This window comes from Sturnira hondurensis, unplaced genomic scaffold (assembly GCF_014824575.4).
Source record: "Sturnira hondurensis isolate 20B ecotype Veracruz unplaced genomic scaffold, ASM1482457v3 Scaffold0021632, whole genome shotgun sequence".
Lineage (NCBI taxonomy): Eukaryota > Metazoa > Chordata > Mammalia > Chiroptera > Phyllostomidae > Sturnira > Sturnira hondurensis.
In genome coordinates this window covers 1613992-1633875 of record NW_028094263.1, presented here as the reverse complement: position 1 = coordinate 1633875, position 19884 = coordinate 1613992, and the positions used below count along the sequence as shown (strand labels likewise).

At 55.3% G+C, this 19884-nt stretch overlaps 1 protein-coding gene across 1 annotated transcript; it reads left to right on the top strand.

Moving 5' to 3' along the window:
• Positions 1 to 2852: 2852 nt before the first annotated feature.
• On the top strand, positions 2853 to 19818 carry PDK2 (pyruvate dehydrogenase kinase 2). The gene is made up of 11 exons (XM_037033398.1): positions 2853 to 3090; positions 4898 to 5039; positions 14474 to 14545; positions 14864 to 15048; positions 15287 to 15376; positions 15541 to 15618; positions 16874 to 16950; positions 17053 to 17151; positions 17301 to 17408; positions 18025 to 18138; positions 18713 to 19818. Exons 1-11 carry the CDS (start codon positions 2973 to 2975, stop codon positions 18851 to 18853), a joined length of 1224 nt encoding a protein of 407 aa, XP_036889293.1. The 5' UTR covers positions 2853 to 2972; the 3' UTR covers positions 18854 to 19818.
• Positions 19819 to 19884: the final 66 nt, after the last annotated feature.

The following is a 19884-nucleotide window of genomic DNA, read 5'->3' as shown; positions in this document are numbered from 1 at the left end:
TGACTGCCTTTTCCTTATCACTTTAGTTTTGACAGTGATAGTAAGAACTGCCATTTATTGGTTGTTTACTATGAGCCAGGCACAGGGCTGGGCTTTTTATATATAGTATCCCATCTACTCTTCTGGGCAACTTCAAGACTGTTGGTTCGGTCACCAACATCATCGATGACCGAATTGCTAGCTGGAGGCGTGTTTGGTGGTTCTTCCCATACCTCTGTGACATGTCTCCCTGGTGACCCCTTTTTTTTCACCTTCTTTGCCCTTCTCTGTGCTAGATGCAGTGCCTGGTGCTGGAGACAGCGCAGTGAAGAAGACAGCACAGCCCGGCCCTCCTGGAGCTCAAAGTCTAGTGGGGCAGAGTTAAAAGGGTGCCAAGTTCAAGAAGTCTAAGGAACCCTTGGAGGGAGCCCATAACCCAGGCCAGTAGGGTCAGGGACCTGAAGAATGGGAAGCTGAAGGTGAGAAAAAAAAGGATCCAGAAAGAAGAGACAGCATTTTGCAATAGCTCGGAGGTTGAAGGCTGACTCAAGGCAGTAGAGAAATACGGCCTGGAGTCGAGCTGGGGAATGCGGAGAAATGAAGCTGGAGAGTGAAGCCAAAGCAGATCACGTGAGAACTTGAAAGGCTCCAAGTAAAAAGTGGACAGTCGGAGAGAGGGTTGGGGGTGGTGGGCCGGAGAGGATGGGAGAGAGGAGTCATTGAAAGGCTGTCAGCAAGGGAAGTTAACAAGTTCCGATTTGCTGTTTACTGAACCTCATTCCCCTCATCCATAAAATGGAGCTACTAATAGCACAGTAAAGCTGTCTGGAGAATTAAATGAGAAATTCACCAGTGCCTGGCACATAGGTTATTATTCATTCAGTTAAAGTCTCTTCCATGTGAAGCCTTGAACATAGCTCAGTGTTGTCTATAATCACATTCTGTTATAACGATTCATCTAATTACTTACTTATGAAGCTATTTCCAAATGACAGGATCGAAGGAAGAGATCGTGTCCTAATCCTGTATGTGTTTCCTGCTCCCAGCACAAAGCCTAGCACGCATTAGCATCTTGGCAAGTGCCCGCCCCCCGGAGGACTCCACAGTGAAACAGCAAAACCAGCAAAAACAGCAAAAGGGCGNTGGTTCGGTCACCAACATCATCGATGACCGAATTGCTAGCTGGAGGCGTGTTTGGTGGTTCTTCCCATACCTCTGTGACATGTCTCCCTGGTGACCCCTTTTTTTTCACCTTCTTTGCCCTTCTCTGTGCTAGATGCAGTGCCTGGTGCTGGAGACAGCGCAGTGAAGAAGACAGCACAGCCCGGCCCTCCTGGAGCTCAAAGTCTAGTGGGGCAGAGTTAAAAGGGTGCCAAGTTCAAGAAGTCTAAGGAACCCTTGGAGGGAGCCCATAACCCAGGCCAGTAGGGTCAGGGACCTGAAGAATGGGAAGCTGAAGGTGAGAAAAAAAAGGATCCAGAAAGAAGAGACAGCACTTTGCAATAGCTCGGAGGTTGAAGGCTGACTCAAGGCAGTAGAGAAATACGGCCTGGAGTCGAGCTGGGGAATGCGGAGAAATGAAGCTGGAGAGTGAAGCCAAAGCAGATCACGTGAGAACTTGAAAGGCTCCAAGTAAAAAGTGGACAGTCGGAGAGAGGGTTGGGGGTGGTGGGCCGGAGAGGACGGGAGAGAGGAGTCATTGAAAGGCTGTCAGCAAGGGAAGTTAACAAGTTCCGATTTGCTGTTTACTGAACCTCATTCCCCTCATCCATAAAATGGAGCTACTAATAGCACAGTAAAGCTGTCTGGAGAATTAAATGAGAAATTTACCAGTGCCTGGCACATAGGTTATTATTCATTCAGTTAAAGTCTCTTCCATGTGAAGCCTTGAACATAGCTCAGTGTTGTCTATAATCACATTCTGTTATAAATGACAGGATCGAAGGAAGAGATCGTGTCCTAATCCTGTATGTGTTTCCTGCTCCCAGCACAAAGCCTAGCACGCATTAGCATCTTGGCAAGTGCCCGCCCCGCGGAGGACTCCACAGTGAAACAGCAAAAACAGCAAAAACAGCAAAAGGGCGAGTCAGAGGATGAGACATACCACGTTGGACCGCAAGAGGGCGCACTACGTTCCTACCAGAGAGCAGGTGTGGCTGGGGAAAGGGGGAGTCCCAGGCCCTCAGCTCAAATGCCCTCTTAGGACCTTTCTCCAAGGGAGCCCAGTGAGGATAAGGTTGCTTTCTCAGGTCAAATGAGCTAGGGAAAATAAAAGGTGTTTTGAAAACTGCACTCATAGCACTGATGGTAGAGGTTCGCTCCACCTTCCTTTGTGAGGGATCTTGTGGAATGAGTGGGCTGAGTCTATATGAGAGAGTTACATGGGCCTGCATCCTGATCCTGAAGTTAGAAACATTCATAGTCACTGTCATCGTACTGGGAACCCACTAAAGCAGAGCAGGTAGGGGACGGGGACAGGTGACACAGGACCCTCGAGGAGCACAGGGATTCTTTGAAAGCAACCAGGACAATTGAAGGGAAGGCAAGTGATGGAGATTCGGGGAGGGAGAGAGGAAAAGAAGAAGTGTAAAAGCAGGAGTAATAATAGGCTTCTGGAAAGGAGGGGTTAACTCGGTTGGACCCCAAGCTGGAGGTGAAGAGGGCGGAGTGAGCCGAGGGGGGCGGGGTTCTCCGCCCGGTCTCAGGAAAACAACAGGCCTCCTGGAGCCAACCCGGGTTAAGGAGGTGGGCCCGGGGAAGCCACGTGCCGGAGCAGGAGACGATAGGCTGTCCCAGAGTTGTTTGTGAGCGGCCATTGGCGGCGTCGGGGAGCCGCCTCCAGCCGATTGGCCAGGTCTTGGAGGACGGCCAGGGTCGGCAGGGGAGGAGGCGGTGATACCGCTAGGCCGGGCGAGGCTGGGCCGAGCCGAGCCGAGCGCCAGAGCCACCTGCGGGGGCACCGGAGCCCGAACTCGTGCCCCGGTTCCGCGGCCATGCGCTGGATCCGCGCGCTGTTGAAGAATGCGTCCCTGGCAGGGGCGCCCAAGTACATCGAGCATTTCAGCAAGTTCTCCCCCTCCCCGCTGTCCATGAAGCAGTTTCTGGACTTCGGTAAGGAGTGGGCAGGGGGCGGCTGGGCCCCGTGGGGACCTGAGTGGAGCGAATGTAGGGATCCCGGCCGGGAAGCATGAACGGGGAAGTCACAAGGAACGGTTGCTTGGAGGGGAACAGGCAGGAAAGGGTTAACGGGGAGGCAAGAATCCCCGGGCCTGAAACGTTTGGGGTACCCTGGCTGTAGAAACTCTCCACTTAACTATTAATGGGAAGTGAGGGGCATTGCATAGGAGCGTTCCGAGGTGTCTTCCTGGGCATCGTAAGGCGTCTTGGAGAGTGAGGGGCATCGAAGTGGTGTTTCTAAGGGCAGGAAGGGAGTAGGATGTGCCCAGGCATAACGGGTCCTGTGGGCTCTAAGAGTGAGAGACCGAGGAAGTAGGGGGATTGCTGGTGGGAGTAACAAAGCAGCTTTGGAGGTGCAGCCACCCGGAAGGAGACCTGGGCTGAGCCCCCAAGGGGTCAGTTGGGGAAAATGCACCCAGGAGAGAGGCCCTGACCAGGACACCCCCACCCATTGAAGGAGCCAGCCCCCAGCTGTCACAGTGGGCAAGGACACTTGAAGATCAAATTCCCTCAGTCCCGAATGCTTGTCCTCAGCTGGGCAGGGGCCCAGGGCATCATGAGATGGAGTCAGGTGGCTTGTACCCACCCTTGACTGCCCCTGGGTGGGTACAAGGATCACCCACCTTCAGCATCTTGGGGTGGCTCTGAGGCAGGAGCAAGGATGTGCCAGTGTGGTGACTGAAAGAGACATTGTGTGGGCCCTGTCTGTCCACATGCTATTTTCATAATGCCACCTGGGGATTAGGAGGGGATGCCCAGGACTCTCCAGAGTTGAGGAGACAGTGTCTGGCTCAGGTTACAGCTGCGTCACTGATGAGAGTGAAGGGAGGCAGCAGCCGGGACACAGAGTACCCATTTCCCTGCACTTGGCCTCCTGCCCTCTGCCCTCTTTGAGCTGCCCCCAGGTAGGAAAGCCTCTTGTGCCCACTCGCAGCTGCTGATTGGTCCAGATTGGATGGACCCCAATTACAGAAATGTCACTGCCGGGAGGGGCTCACAGTGCAGTTTGGTCCACTTACAGTACAGTGGGGGATACTGAGACCTTTAGAAGGATAGTGACATGTCCTGGGTGACAGAGTTGGAAGCAAAACCTGGACCAGAACCTAAGTGTCCTGGCCCTGGCCTGCGGCCTGACTCAATCCATCACCCTCTTCATCTTGAGGCCAGGCTGAGGTCCAAGGTATATGGGTTACCATCCTTTGGCCCTGTCTGTCTCACAGGTGGGAGGGTATTAATACAGGGCGGGCAGCTCTACCATGGACATCAAGACCAGCCTGGATAAAGATGGGCTGGGCCAGAGATGATGCTGAGAGCCTGCAGCTGCAGTGGTCCAGGGCTTAGCTCCCCTCAACCAGCACCCAGCTCTGGGGAGGGATGGATTTTCCAGGCTCCTCTCCGTTCCTGGATCAACTCCCCCAAAGGGGGTGTCTGCTAGGTGGGAAACAAAGAGAAGAAGTGAGGTGACTTAGGGGCTGGGAGTAGCCCTGCCCCCTAGGCCTGCAGGAAAGCAGGGTTCAGCTGGGAGTAAGGAGAGGGTGCAACTCCCCAAAGGGTTAGACTGGGTGATTGAGAGGTCAGAACACTGCAGGGCCTAGCTGCCTGCTCTGTGCCCTGGTCACTTCTCCGAACCCTCAGGAAATGAAGGATTTAATCAACCTGAACCCTGAGATGTCCTCTGGCTTTGATGGTTTGCAGCTACGTGGGCTCACCCCTCACCCTTCTCCCGCCTCCCCCCGACCAGGGTCCAGTAATGCCTGTGAGAAAACCTCATTCACCTTCCTCCGACAAGAGCTGCCGGTGCGCCTGGCCAACATCATGAAAGAGATCAACCTGCTTCCTGACCGGGTGCTGAGCACGCCCTCGGTGCAGCTGGTGCAGAGCTGGTGAGACCCCCTGGCTAGGTCCCCACACCTCCCACTCCATCGCCAGGTGCCCTGGGCTCAGAGATGGAGTCTCCGTGTTCCCAGCAGCCTTGACGGAGGCAGGGACAGAGGGGAGGCACAGCACTTGCTTGACTCGAAGTCACGCAAAATGCTAGGCCAGAGCAGGGACGAAGATCACGCTTAGCCCTGTGTCTGGGGGACGGGCCCACACTCACCACCCTCCTTTCTGTGGCAACCCCAGGTCCACCTAGAAAATCATTCTCACAGCCAAAACCCCAAAGCAGGCTCATGACACCATGTTCACCCTGGGCCCTGGGCCCAAAAACCCAGCTTCTGAAGGGTAGTATTTACTTGAGGCAACTTTGTAGGAAACAGAGAACCAGGAAGAAGCAAATCTTCAAATGTTACAATGTAACCTATGAGTCAGACTGTTTTTGGACCTCAGAAAGCACTCAGATAGACAGAGGACCCACGCCCGAAGAGTTTCCGAGGGCAAAGATCAGAAGTTTATTGCACACAGTGGCTGGAAAATTCTTTGTAAAGCTCACTCCAGAACTCTGTCCAGGGTTAAGTAACTGGATGACATGAACCCGTGCCAGTCATATGAAAAACAAACACGTTTGCTCTATAACCAGGCATGCTCGTGGCTAATCGTGGTCAGCCCTTAGTGGCACCTGTGCAGAAGTCGTTTCCTGGTTCTGGCTGTGGTGGGTGTGGCCTGGCTGGGCTTCCTTCTGGACTCAGGACACCTCACACCGCCTCTGAGCCCAAGGGTAGACTGGGGGAGCCCGTGATCTCGAGGGAGAGTAAGAGAAGGCGGATTAAGTGCTGCGTGGACGGTGGTAGGAGCGGCGAGCTGCCAAAGAGTTAGTTTTATTTAAATTAAGAATAAAAGTATTATTTAAAAGTAACATTGATTGGGGTTTTTCCTCCTCATTGAGGAAGCATAACACGTTCACTCTGACATTTGGAAAACAAAGAAAAGCAGATAGAAGGGAATGCCAGCCACTACCAGCCAAACACTGCTCCGTAAGGTCTGTTGGTGCCCTTCCAGCATTTTTCTATGCGCGGATCTGTACACGCACAGCTAATTAAATGAGGTATGGGAAGGAGAGCGTTTTGCGTGCAGTGGGTGTCAGTTGAAGCAGAAAGTTGTGGGGAAGCTGAAACGGATATGAAATGCGTGGGGGAGGCCATGTGTCCCTGGGCCTGACAGGGCGCCTCGGTGAGCCCAGACCGAGCAGGAAGGGAAGGGCATTTCAGGCCCAAGGCACTGCTTGTGCACAGGTGTGGAGGCAGGAAAGCGCCCAGCCAGGGCTTCGGAGAACTTGCTTTGTGGATGTGGTGCTGTAAGTGAAAGCTGTGGAGGTGGGGTGGGGGGCAGAGGTGATCTCCATGTGGCCCAACCCCGTCACCCCTTGCTGAGCCCTGTCCCTCACAGGTGCAAGGCCTCTGCACTGACCAGCTTTCCCCACCGTGGGGCGGTGTGGCAGTCGTGGGAAGGAGACAGAAGGTGCCCTCTGTTCTCCCTGCCCCTTCTCTGGCTTTGTCTGGCTGATTGACGTGGCTGCCTCTCCAGCTGGTCCCTGACTCCAGGACATGGCTTTTCAGGCTCCTCTTCGGACACAGTGTTCCTTGGGAGAACCAGGGGACTGTGGGGAGGGTGGGGCAGGGAGCTGCCGAACCACCCGTGATGTCCCTCAACCCCCACAAAGTCCCTTCCTGACAATGTTATGCATGTGGGTGCTCGGCCTGACTTCCTCCTGTCTCAGTAATGTTAGCCAGCAGCAGGAGGGAGTGAAGTTAGACAAGAGAGGACACTTCCCAGTGGGAGACTCCCCTAAGAGGAGAACAGGCGAAGGGATTGCTGGAGTGTCTGACCCACTGAAGAAACAGCAGCTGATGTTGTTTCCAGAATGGGCCTCAGCTGCAGCCAGAGAGACTGAGGTGTGAGGGAAGGAGGGACTGCCTGACAGGGATGAGGCGGCTGCCCTGAGAGAGTGCAGACCTCCTTCTCCAGGAGAACGCCGTGCTGGCTTGGGTGGTGCAGGCGGTAGAGGTGGGCAGAGTGTGCACGCGAGGAGGGGGATGACCTGCTCAGAGTCTGGTGACCAGGGAACAAAACCTCCCCTTTGGAGAACGGGGAAGTCCTATACGACTGCCCGTAGTGGTAGTTAATAGGCAGTATGGGGTAATAGCTGATGCATTTTCTGCTCAGCTGCAGAGGGGCGCTGGGCAGGAGCCAGGTGAGCAATTGGAGAATTCCTGGTTGTAAGTGACCCTGATAAGTTATCTCAACTGGACAAACTTGGTGTAAGAGACCCTCTTTTAGGAGTGACTGGAAGGTGGTGGAAAGCCCTGGGTGTGATGTCGGCATGTTTGACTTTGAGGCTTGGCTTTGCTGCTTGGACCCTGAATCCTTGGCCAACCGTGTGGCCTCTGTGAGCCTCGGTCTCCTCGTCTGTAAAATGGGGATCCAGGCTCTTTCCAAGGGCCAAATGCCACAGCTCGGTGTGAAAGTGTCGGGAGGTCTCTAAACACAAGTGATGTCCCCAGCGTCACTTCTGGGCCGAAGCACCTCCAGGCCAGAGATGATGTGGCCGAGCAGAAGTTCTCTTGGACGATGTAGTAATAACGATGGTGAAGACAGCACAAGCAAACGTGCCTGGAGGGCCTGCTGTGCCTCAGAAACTGTCCTGAGTGTGGCCACGTAGTAACTATTTCGCCTTCACAACAGCCTGATGGAGCAGGCCGCACTGTTATCCCTGTTTTATAGATGAGTGACCGAGGTTCGGAGAGATTCAGAGCCTTGTCTGAGATCACTCAGAGAGCCAGCGGGGGCTGGAATGCCAACCCAGGCTGTGCGACCGGAGGGCAAGGCAGAGCGGTGCCTGCTGGGGCAGTGGCCTGGAGTCAGAGGTCCCACGTCACAGGTCCGTGGGAAAGTAGGACTCACATTACAGAATTTCGTGTAATGGCTGGTGTCGCTGGGGCATGAAAAGGGTGACTTTGACTCCTCCTGGGAGCAAGAGACAGCTGAGGGAGGCCTGGACTCGGTGGGAAAGCGCTTCTCGAAGGGGGTTGGCTGAGGGAGAGTTGCGGAGTAGAACTTAGTGACCGCGAGTCACTCCTGTCACTAATAAGAGTGTTTGTAGGGGTCGCAGGGAGAGGGTGGGGGGCCATATCACACGGTCGGCACCTTCTTAGGAACCTTCTTCGCCTGCCAGCAAGATGTATGGACCCCAAGCCCCGGCGAGGGAGGACCCGCCCCACCCTGCAGGAATGAGACCTTGCCCTTAGGAATAATAACCACCATCAGCACACAGGCTCCCTGCGTCCAGAGCCTGCTCTGCCAGGCACAGAGCTGGGGTTTCAGCCAAACCCTCCCATTGGCTCCCTCAGCCGCTCCTTACATAATCGGAGTGGAGACTAGCAACGTGCATCGCCTCCGCCAAGTGCCGACTGCTGTGGACCCCATTTTACACGTGGGGACCCAAGTGGCTCAGTGGCCTCTTCAGGGCCCAGTCAGCTGTGGGACACAAGTGTGCCTGGCTCAGGGTCCCCTTCTTCCCTTCTACACCACCCTTCTACAGAGCGGCTTCCAGATACAGGACATATCTGTCACCTCTCCCCTTCTTTCGACGCCATCGCCTTGTCCACGTCCTTGTCCCAGTGGCCGTGGACACTAGTGTGTGGTGCACACACACTCACAGACACCTGTGAGCACACAGATTACGCACATGCCCCCGGTTACTCAGCGCTCCTTCCTGCTTTCATACAAACCTCTGCATACCCCCTCCCTGCACTGCATACTCATTCCAACATTCCTACACACACACATGCGCGCGCACGCGCACACACACCCATGCTCCCTCCTCTTCTGTCCCGGAATTCCACACCCCCCGCCTCCCCAGTGCAGGGCTCTGGACTGGCTCGAAAGCCTCAAAAGGCAGGGTTTAGGGGGTGGGGTGGGAGGAAGCTCCAGATCTCACCAAGGGAGCCTTGGGAGGCCTTGCTTACTGCGAGGTTGGCTGGCCCAGGCCTTCCCCACGCACGCATGCACGCATGGTGTCAGGGCCCCACTGCCTTGCTCTGCCTGCCCGGGGCGAGTAAACCTGAAGTGACTCATCTGTCACTGCACCACTGCTCTCAGGCCTCCCATGTCCAAGTGGTGCTGTTCTTTCTCTGGCCCTCAGCGGGCCATGTCGCCCTATCAGTATGGCTCCAGCCCCAGAGGCCCTCCCCTTACGACCAAGATCTAGCCCTTAGCCTTAGGTGTGCTAGGCCTATGGCGGGGCTTCAGGCCAGGACTGAAGGGGTCCCCTGGGAAAATCCTTCTCATCCTCTGCTCCCCCTTCCGAGAGGACACCTAGTACTACTCCCCTGCAGGAATGGCCATGTGAGGGAGGGAGGCCAGGATCCTAAACCCTGCTTCACAGCCCAGGAGCCTGAGGCGGAGGCTGGCACCTCTCCCCATACCTGCACTGGTAGGCACTGCCTGTTGCCAGTCAACCCTTGTGCCCTTTGCTGTACTTCCCTGGCCACGTGACCAGGCCCTGTTTCTGTCCTCTTGGGTTCATTAGGCAGACACAGAGGGGCGGTGCTGGCAGCTAGAGCAGTTACACACACACACCCTTGGGTGCTGGGACTTTGACCCCGCCCTGCTCCCTGCGGCTGGCCAGGCATCACCAAGCTGGTCAGGGCCTCCTAGCTCCCACCCCTCTCTCTCTTCCTGCCTTCTGGGTCTTGGGAAGGGGTTCCAGGACCCCCACTCCCCAGCTGGTCTGCTCCCCTTTCTCTCTCTACTTGCCCCCAGCATTGCACACCTGTAGGTCCTCTCCCCAAATCCCCTCTTCCTCCAAGAATCACGTGAGCACACGCTTTATCCTGGGCATGATTAGGGAACAAGACATCAGAGTCACACATGCCTGAGAGAGAGAATCCTCACTTTACAGGGTAACTTCCTCAGCTGTAAACTGGGGCTACCAGCAGTACCCATCTTACAGAGTAATGGTGAAGGTGGAAGTCGGGGAGCAGAGGCCATGGAGCAGAGCCCTGGCGCAAGGCTGGTGCCCAGTAAATGCCGCCTGCCCTGACATCAGCGTCACTGTTCGGACCAGCGCAGATGGCGAACAGCTGGCCATGTGGTTGTGGACTTGCCATCAGGCAGACCGGGGTTTGAATTCCAGCACAGCTGCTGACTGTGTGGCCTGGGGCCTATCACCTCCCCTCTCTGGGCTGGTTTCCTTATCTGCAGAAAGGGGGACATACTGCAGGTCCTTGAAAACCATTGCTTCATTCTATGTCGTTTCATTATGACATTGATGAGATGCTGTAGGAATGTAACTCTTGTGTACATCAGTTAGCCTGTGGTAAGTTGGTTTTGCTGTCACGTTTTGCTTAAAGCCACAGACAACGTAACCACGTTAAGTGAAGACGTACTGGGCCATACGCTCATCAAGACTACCCGGAGATGAGCGGCCCAGGGTAGATTCTGAGACAGGTGGGCACTAATGGACACTGTGTAAGTATTGGCTGTTAGTATTCTCCAGGGACACAAGGTGAGGTGCTAGGGGTGCTACTCCGTCCATGGGGCTGCAGGGAAGGTGGGGGGTGCCGAGGGGAACCCGGTCTCGCCTGCTCTCTGGGCTTCCCCCATCAGTGACAGTGCTGCCCCCGTCAGGCACAGGGCACACCAGGACGGGGACAGCGCCGTTCCTGACATCAGTGGCTGTCCAGAACATGATAGATCAAAACACGGTATGATTCACTGGTCACGACGGAGGCGGAGGTAGACACGTGCTTCGCCTCCTTGCACAACCATAGAAAGAATTACAGCTAGATCTCAAAACAAATAACACCCAAAGCCGTCAGAATATGGAGCTGTATGGAAGTCCAAACACAGCCAAGGATTTAAAGAAGACACATTCCCACCGATGGGTAGAAGGGGTGGAGTCACAGAGATGGGCAGAGAGGTGTGGAGGCTCTGTGTGGTATGGAGAGGCAGAGGCAGAATGGATGATCCCACGGTCACGCAGGGTGGGTGAATTATCAGGAGAGATACTTTGGGAACGAGCAATCCCAGCCCCAAGCTAGAAGGAACTGATGGATTTTCAGGAGACTCAGCTTCAAGGGCCCGCACAGGCTCGGAATATATGCAGACCCACCCACTGTGGGATTCACCACCAGGGCAACAGCTGGAAGGGTGCCGGCCGCATATGGAAAGTGGGCGACGTGACTAGAAACGGTGTGAGTGCTGGGCAAACCTCCAGAAGCCAGGCGGCTGCACTGCCCCCTCTCCAAGTCCTTCCCACACACACAGCCATGAGGTGGTGAAGCAGGTGTTGCTGCACCCTGGCAATTACCTAAGGCTCTGCCCCACACAATTTGCAGGTACCTTTTCTACAATAGGCCATACTACTGTGACCGGGAGTCAAAGCAGCTCTACCTAGTACATGGAAACAAACACAGGGAGGCTGCCAAATTGAGAACACAAAGACATATGGCCCAGATGAAAGAAGAGAACAAAGCCTCAGGAAAAAGAACTGAACAAAATGGAGGTAACCAACCTTCAGATGCAGAGTTCAAAACACTGGTGATCAGGATGCTCAAAGAACTCACTGAGTACAGCAACAACTAGAGGAAAAATGAAGGTTAAACTAGGTGAAATAAAGAAAAATCCACAGGGAACCATCAGTGGAGGGGAGGAAGCTGGGATTCAAATCAGTGATTTGGAACATGAGGAAGAAATAAGCATTCAACCAGAACAGCAAGGAGAAAAAAGATTTTTTTTTAAAAATTAGATTTAAAAAATTTTAAATTAATTTTAAAATTAATTTAGAAAAACCTTTTTAAAAAAAGTACTTATACTTTTTTATAAAGTACTTATAAAAAAGTATAAGTAACTTCTGGGACAATTTCCAAACATACCAACTTCTGAATCGTAGAGGTGCCAGAAGGAGAAGAGGAAGAGCAAGAAATTAAAAACTTATTTGAAAAAATAATGAAAGAAAACTTCCCTAATTTGGTGAATGAAATAAACATATAAGTCCAGAAGTTACAGAAAGTCCCAAACAAATTGGACCCAAAGAGGAACACACCAAGACATATCGTAATGAAAATGCCAAAGGTTAAAGATAAAGAGAGAATCTTGAGCGCAGCAAGAGGAAAGCAGAAAGTCCCCTACATAGGAGTTCCCATAAGACAATCAGCTGATTTCTTGAAAGAAACTTTGCAGGCAAGAAAGGACTGGCAAGAAGTATTCAAAGTGATGAAAAGCAAGGACCTACAACCTAGATTACTCTGTCCAGCAAAGCTGTCGTTTAGAATGGAAGGGCAGATAAAGTTCTTCCAGGACAAAGTATAGCTAGCTGAAGGAGTTCATCATCACCAAGACCTTATTATATGAAATGTTAAAGGGACTTATTTAAGAAAAAAAAGAAGATCAGCCCTGGCTGGTGTAGCTCAGTGGATTGAGGGGTTGCTGGTTCGATTCGCAGTCAGGCCACATGCCTGGGTTGTGGGCCAGGTCCCCAGTGGGGGCCACGTAAGAGGCAACCACACATTGATGTTTCCCTATCTCCCTCCCTCCCTTCTCTCTAAAAATAAATAAATAAATATTTAAAAATAAAAAAATCAAAACTGTGAACATTAAAATGGCAACAAATTCATGACTATTAGCAACTAAATCTAAAAAAACAAACAAACCAAGCAACCAGAACAGGAACAGAATCACAGAAATGGAGAGCATTTGGAGGGTTAACAGCTGGGTGGGGGGGGAAGGGGGAGAATGGGAGAAAAGGTGCAGGGATTAAGAAGCATAAATGGTAGATACAAAATAGAAACAGGATGTTGAGAACAGTATAGGAAATGGAGAAGCCAAAAAACTTATATGCATGACCCATGGACATGAACTAAGGGGGCGAGGATTGCTGGAGGGAAAGACAGGTACCAGGTGGAGGGAGGCAAAGGTTAAAAAGTTGGGACAACCGTAATAGCGTCATTGATAAACACATTAGAAAAGAATAAAGCATGGTATGATTCAGAGCCTATACCTAGTACAACCAGGAGGAGGGTGTCACATGCCACCTAGGAACTTGGGGGATGCACTCAGCTGTTGACAGTGTTTGAACCAGCCTTCATAACAAGAGCAGACTTTTTAGACGGTGTTCACTGTGTGCTGGGCACAGTGCTGCTGATCACATTCCATCCTCACCAGAAAGCAGGGAGAGCAGTAAGTCTAAAACCCTCTCTTTTCCTGATGAGGCAGCTCAGACCCAGAGAGGTTGCCTGACTTGCCCCGGGCCACACAGCTCAAGGTGGAAGAGCGAGGACTGGCACCCAGCAGAGCCAGCTCCAAAAGGAGCCCTCTCACCCTCTTCTCTCCTGTCTTAAGCCGAGAGAGGTAGAGCCTCTTCTAGAGAGACTGGTAAGCCCCAGGGGCCCTCCCTGCTCAGGGCGGCAGGCGGCCTCTCCTTCCTATTGTCTGGAAGTGTCTGCCCGAGGGGCTCAGCTCTCCCACCTTCTGCAGTAGGACAAGCTGCAAGCTGGGCATGTTAGCAGGGAAGAGGGGGTCTCCTGGCTCAGGGGGCCAGGGGACAATGGCTCCAGGTTGTTACCACCAGCTGCCATGGGTAGGCCTGACTCCCTTGCAGAACATAGCCTCCTGCTGTCCACGAGTCAGGGCTTTCCCAGCATTCCCTTTGGTTGGCCAGCTCTTTTCTAGACCCTGGGGAAACTGGCCTCCTGACCAGGCCTCCCGAAGGAGGGGTGCAAGGAGCATGCCTATTCCGGCTGGTAGAGTGAGCCCTCAGGCCTGTCGGAGCTGGGCCTGCCCACCCCACCCTGGGTCCATCCTGCCTACCATTTAATCCAGTGCCCTAGGCAGATGGCACAACTCCAGTGTCCAGCCCAAACCCGCCCTGTCCGGAGTCAGGGGTGTGGTCTGCCATCCTCATCCCTGAGCCTTCGCTCTCGGGGAGCCCCGGGCTGGCCATGCTGCCCCCTGTGCCCACGGCCTGCAGCAGCCTGTGGGACAGATAGTGAGATCTGTCTCCCTGATGGGGCTCAGGGAGATGGAATGACTCGCCTCAGCCTTCTGTCACTGCTGGCCCTCGGTCAAGTGTCCCCTGCCCCATCTGGGCCTGTCTGCTGCTCCCTGAGACCCCATGGAAGGGATGATCTGCAAGGCCCTTCTAAGACTCCCATTCTGGGGTTCCAAAGCAAGGAGATGAACACATTGGAGGCTTTCTTGCCTTCCTCTCTGTACCGTCAGGGAGACCCACATTCAGGTCACTGAGAGAGAGAGGATTTGTGATCAGTCGGTGCAGCTCTGGGTGGTGCCCACAGGAGGGCCACAGCCAGAGCAAGGGCAGCTGAGTCAGGTGGGCAGGGGGCCCACTCAGAGCTGAGGTGATGTCTCCCTCTGCCCCTAGGTACGTCCAGAGTCTCCTGGACATCATGGAGTTCTTGGACAAGGACCCAGAGGACCATCATACCCTGAACCAGTGAGTGAGGGCCCTGGCTGGGGACAGGAGGGCAGGTGCAAGCAAGTGGCATCTGCGATCACGGTCCCAGGGACACAAGTGTCAGTGGGATGAAAGAAATGACCCCTGCCCCCGGGGAGCCCCCAGGCTTTCAGGCAGGCAGTGGGAGAGTCAAGGTGGCCTTGGCGGGGAATGGGGTGGGAGCTTCATGATCGCCTTCGGGTTGGAAGGGTTGAGCGGGTGAAGACACTGTGTAGAGGGGGTCAGAAGTGGAAGAGAGTTTGAGGGGCGTCCCCAGGACTGGGCCTGGGTAGGGGCCAACATCTACGCTCCCCTTAGGTTCACTGAGGCCCTGGTTACCATCCGGAACCGCCACAATGACGTGGTGCCCACCATGGCGCAGGGCGTGCTGGAGTACAAGGAGGCCTACGGCGACGACCCCGTGTCCAACCAGAACATCCAGTACTTCCTGGACCGCTTCTACCTCAGCCGCATCTCCATCCGCATGCTCATCAACCAGCACAGTGAGTGGGCGGTCCTGCAAGTCTCCGCTTTCACTGTGGACAGAATGCAAAACCGTGTCCCCTCTTTACAGAGTGTTCCGTGTGGTGGTCTCAGAGCTCTCATTGGAGGGGTCAGGGTTTGAGCAGAGAGTGGGAGGGTGGGGGGTGCCACTCAGGGTCAGAGGCGTTGGAAATAGAGGTGGAGAGGCCCCGGGGTGGAGGGAGAGCCCTGGCCGCAGCACCCGCCTTCCCGCCGTAGCCCTGATCTTCGAAGGCAGCACCAACCCAGCCCACCCCAAGCACATCGGCAGCATTGACCCCAACTGCAACATCTCGGAGGTGGTGAAAGGTAAGCCGTCCCACGTGTGCCCGGCCGGAAGGTGGCCCATGCTTCAGCGGGTGGGGGCCTTGTCCCCATGGGCTTACCCTTGGTGATGCCTAGTGGTGCTGCCGAGAGGACTGCGTGCTGGGTGGGCCACCCCATTCCCTGAGTGGCCTCTCTCTCCTCCTTAGATGCCTATGACATGGCCAAGCTCCTGTGTGACAAGTATTACATGGCCTCACCTGACCTGGAGATCCAGGAGATCAGTGGTGAGCGGCGAGCAAGGCTGTGTGTGTGTGTGTGTGTGTGTGTGTCTGTCTGTCTGTCTGTCTGTCTGTCTGTCTGACACAGACAGTTGGGTTCCCTCCTATCCCAGGTGCACTTCCCTGTTGCACTGTTTCAAGGGACCAAAACTGAAGGGCAGAGTCAGGCCACTTTCTAGACTTGAACTTCTGAGAGGGTCGGGCTGAATTTTGTTTCTCTTTACATCCCCNCTGAGTGGCCTCTCTCTCCTCCTTAGATGCCTATGACATGGCCAAGCTCCTGTGTGACAAGTATTACATGGCCTCACCTGACCTGGAGATCCAGGAGATCAGTGGTGAGCGTCGAGCAAGGCTGTGTGTGTGTGTGTGTGTGTGTGTGTGTGTGTGTCTGTCTGTCTGTCTGTCTGTCTGACACAGACAGTCGGGTTCCCTCCTATCCCAGGTGCACTTCCCTGTTGCACTGTTTCAAGGGACCAAAACTGAAGGGCAGAGTCAGGCTACTTTCTAGACTTGAACTTCTGAGAGGGTCGGGCTGAATTTTGTTTCTCTTTACATCCCCACCGCCCAGCACAAGGCTTGAGACTCCTTCCCTCACTGACCTGTGGCATAGTTATTGGGCTCCTGCTGCCTACAAAGCTCTGTGCCAGACACCAGGAAGAAACAGTCCCTAACACGAAGGAACTCCAGGCTAGAGGGGTCCTGGGGAGCAGGAGCCTGGGGTCGGAATCCCCTGCACAGTACCCCTGCCCTCTCCCCCCCAGGGTGCAGAAGCTCTTCAGGGGATTCTAGTGTCCAGGTGAATGCTAGTAGGCTGGACAGAGTATAGATAGGTTCTTTTGGAATGTGTATAAATGGTGAATAGATGAGTAGATAAACAGTAGATGGATGGACGCATGGGTATGGACTCTGAATGAATGGATAGGTGGTAAGGGTAGATGTCTGAACAGATGCTCAGACTGAAGGACCATTGGATGGTTGAATGGACACTGGATAGGTAGATAGAGGAGTTAATGGATGTTGAATGGACATGATGGGTGGAAAGATGGATGCACAGATGGACATTGTGTAATGGGTAGATGGTTGATGGACCCTGAGTGAGTGCATAAGTGGGTGAGTGAATGCTGGGTGGACGGCTGAGCAGATGGATAGCTAGTAGATGGTGGCTGAGTGCTGGGTGCCAGGTGCTGCGTGAGTGAATGCTGATGGGTGGCCTCTTGGCCTCTTGACAATGTCCTGATCGTTGGTCTTGACTTCCTGGCAGCATCCAACTCCGAACAGCCAATTCACATGGTTTATGTCCCTTCCCACCTCTACCACATGCTTTTTGAACTCTTCAAGGTGAGGAGGCCGGGGGACGGGGCTTTGGGGAGGGGGCAGGGTAGGGTCGGGGCGGTCGGGGCTGGGCTTGTCTCACTCCTCTCGTACCCCTTCCCTCCCCAGAATGCCATGCGAGCGACTGTGGAAAGCCATGAGTCCAGCCTCGTTCTCCCACCCATCAAGGTCATGGTGGCCTTGGGCGAGGAGGATCTGTCCATCAAAGTATGTGGCCCTTGACTTCGGAAGCCAGAGAGCAGTGGCGGGGTGGGGGGCGGCCTTCCTTCCTGCCAGGAGATGGACTCAGGAGGACCCTGGGGGTGGGAAACCCAGGAGAAGGTCTGGAGAGCCCCTGACGCGTCCATCTCCCCCAGATGAGTGACCGTGGCGGGGGTGTCCCCTTGAGGAAGATCGAACAACTCTTCAGCTACATGTACTCCACAGCACCCACCCCCCAGCCTGGCACCGGGGGAACCCCGCTGGTGAGGTGGCTTCCTTCCCGCTCCCTTCCTGCCTCCTACAGGGTGCCCGCCTGTCTCTTCATTTCTTTTCAAATTGTCACTCTTCCCTGTCTCTTGCTTCCTATCTCTTGTGGTCTCTCCATTCTCATGTGGCTGTGCGATGTCGGTCCCCTCTCCCGGGCTGGGCCTCCCTGCTCCTCCTACCCTCTGCCCAGCCTTCCCCACCTGTCTTGGGGGTCTGTCCGTGACCTTGCCTTAGCTCTCCCCCTCTCCCCACAAAGTCACTGATCATTGTTCATTAACATTTCCCTGTCCATTCACCACGGAATAGAGCTGGGTCTGGGAGATGGTGACTCGGAGGAGCCTGTGACCTGCCTGGTTGCCCTCTCCCTGACCTGCTAACGCCCCCCACCCCCACTGTGCCTCCTCAGCTTGCCTCCCTCTCCACACTGACCTCCCTCCTCCCACGGCTCCTGCCTTGCCTCAGAGCCTTCCCTTCTTGTGCTCCCCCCCCCCCNCCCCCCCCCCCCCCCCCCCCCCCCCCGCCCTGTTCTGGGAATCCCCCTGCATTCCATCTGGTGTACCCATCACTGCAACACCAGCCTCCTCATCACACTCCCTTCCTGTCCCCCTGCAGGCTGGCTTCGGGTACGGGCTCCCCATCTCCCGCCTCTATGCCAAGTACTTCCAGGGGGACCTGCAGCTCTTCTCCATGGAGGGCTTTGGGACGGACGCTGTCATCTATCTCAAGGTGAGGGGCCTTGCCTGCGGCCGGCGGGGTTTGCTGACAGGTCAGGCAAGGTCAGCCTGCTGGCAGATTTCTTTTCCATCCCTGCGGCCCTTTCCCAATTCCAGACTGAGCCTCCGAGTAGAGCTATAGTCCCCAACCACCTTAGGGTACAGAGCGCTACAGGCGCTCCCGGCTTGTCAGGCAATGTCAAAGTTCACGGTCTATGACGAAGACCCCCGTTCTGGGAACCCAGAAGGAAGGGGGAACCGTAGAGAATTTGTCACACTGCTCAGGAGGAGATGGAGGCCCAGAGTTGGTGACCTTCAGGAACACGCCACCCAGCCTCCTCGCTCTCCCTCCTTGACCCTTTAAGTGAGCAGCCGCCGAGAGTGGGTGGGAGCAAGACTCAGAGGGACAGACCCTCTTGAGCGCCTTCCTGGGTCAGGGTTGGTAGTCTCAGCCAGGGTCTCGCCCTTGGTTGGGCTGCCCTAGAGGCCGTAGTCAGTGGCTGCCGCACCCCGTCCAGGGGCCAGGGTGGCATGCTGAGGGTGGGCAGCACAGGGCCGTGGGAGAGGCTGAGCCTGCTGCTCCCCAGGCCCTGTCCACGGACTCGGTGGAGCGCCTGCCTGTCTACAACAAGTCAGCCTGGCGCCACTACCAGACCATCCAGGAGGCGGGCGACTGGTGTGTGCCCAGCACGGAGCCCAAGAACACGTCCACGTACCGTGTCAGTTAGGAGTCGCCCCTCTCTTCGGCAGCGGCGAGGATGGACTGTTTGCCTTCTCTGGGACAGGCCACCACGGTTACCCTCCCCACCCCACCCCAGGTTGGGGACACTCCCCCTGGTGACCAGCTTCTGTCTCTATGGAAACCACTGCAGTGGCCAGTCCGTGGTGGCCCCTAAGTGCCAATCAGTGTCTCTGTGGAGATCCTTAGGTGGCCTCCCCAGTGCCCAGTCTCTGTGAGCAGTCCCCGAGGGTTGGGTGGTATCTCCACCCTGCGGGGGCGTCCCAAAGGTACGTGTCCATGGCAGTCCTCCTCTCTGAGACCAGTGCTGCCACTTTTCTGCCAGGGGTCCTGGGTCCCCTCACTGCCCTCCACAGCCTGGCCTTCCAAACAGATGCCCCTCCTTGCCTTACTCCCTTAGTGTGCCCAGGCACCCCAGCCCTGGTCCCGTGTCAGTGTTAGTTAGGGAGGCGCTCGGCCGGTGGGGAAAGGCATTGCACCCTTGGACCCCAGGCAGGGACCTGGTGCGCCGGCCTCTCCCTCCACTCTGAGCTTCAGGTCAAGATTAGGGAGGGAGTTCTTAGCAGGAGCTCACCCTTCCAGTGGAGGAACCTGGGAGGACCAGGAGGTATGCGCCCAGCCAGGCTGCTTGCAGCCCGGCAGGGGGCCCCAGCAGTGTTTCCGCAGCCCCCCAAGCCCTTCCACAAACGTCCTAACGTGCATATACCCACCTGCCCACCTCACATCCCCACCGTCCGCCTGAGCACCACACCCCAACTCCCACTGTGCCCGGACACATGCGTGCATGGGGTGGGAGGGCCCTCTCCCTAGAATGCTCTGTGTACATAGCTAGTTTTATAGCCCCCAGTGCCCCCATCCTTCCCCTCAGCACACAGGGGGTTGACGTTGTGTGCCCCTCCCAGTGGCTGTGATGGTGACAGTGACATCCACAGTAAAGAGGAGAGCCAATGAGCATTTGGCCTGGCTGCCTTCCTGGGGCAGGGGAACCCGCAACAAAAGACCAGCGTAAGCAGACCGTAG

Bases quoted from the DNA above. Each gene is read 5' to 3' on its own strand.
- PDK2 (XM_037033398.1), top strand. From the start codon at position 2,973: ATGCGCTGGATCCGCGCGCTGTTGAAGAATGCGTCCCTGGCAGGGGCG. The intron at 15,377-15,540 runs GTAAGCCGTCCC...TCTCCTCCTTAG, and splicing joins CATCTCGGAGGTGGTGAAAG to ATGCCTATGACATGGCCAAG. The intron at 17,152-17,300 runs GTATGTGGCCCT...CATCTCCCCCAG, and splicing joins AGGAGGATCTGTCCATCAAA to ATGAGTGACCGTGGCGGGGG.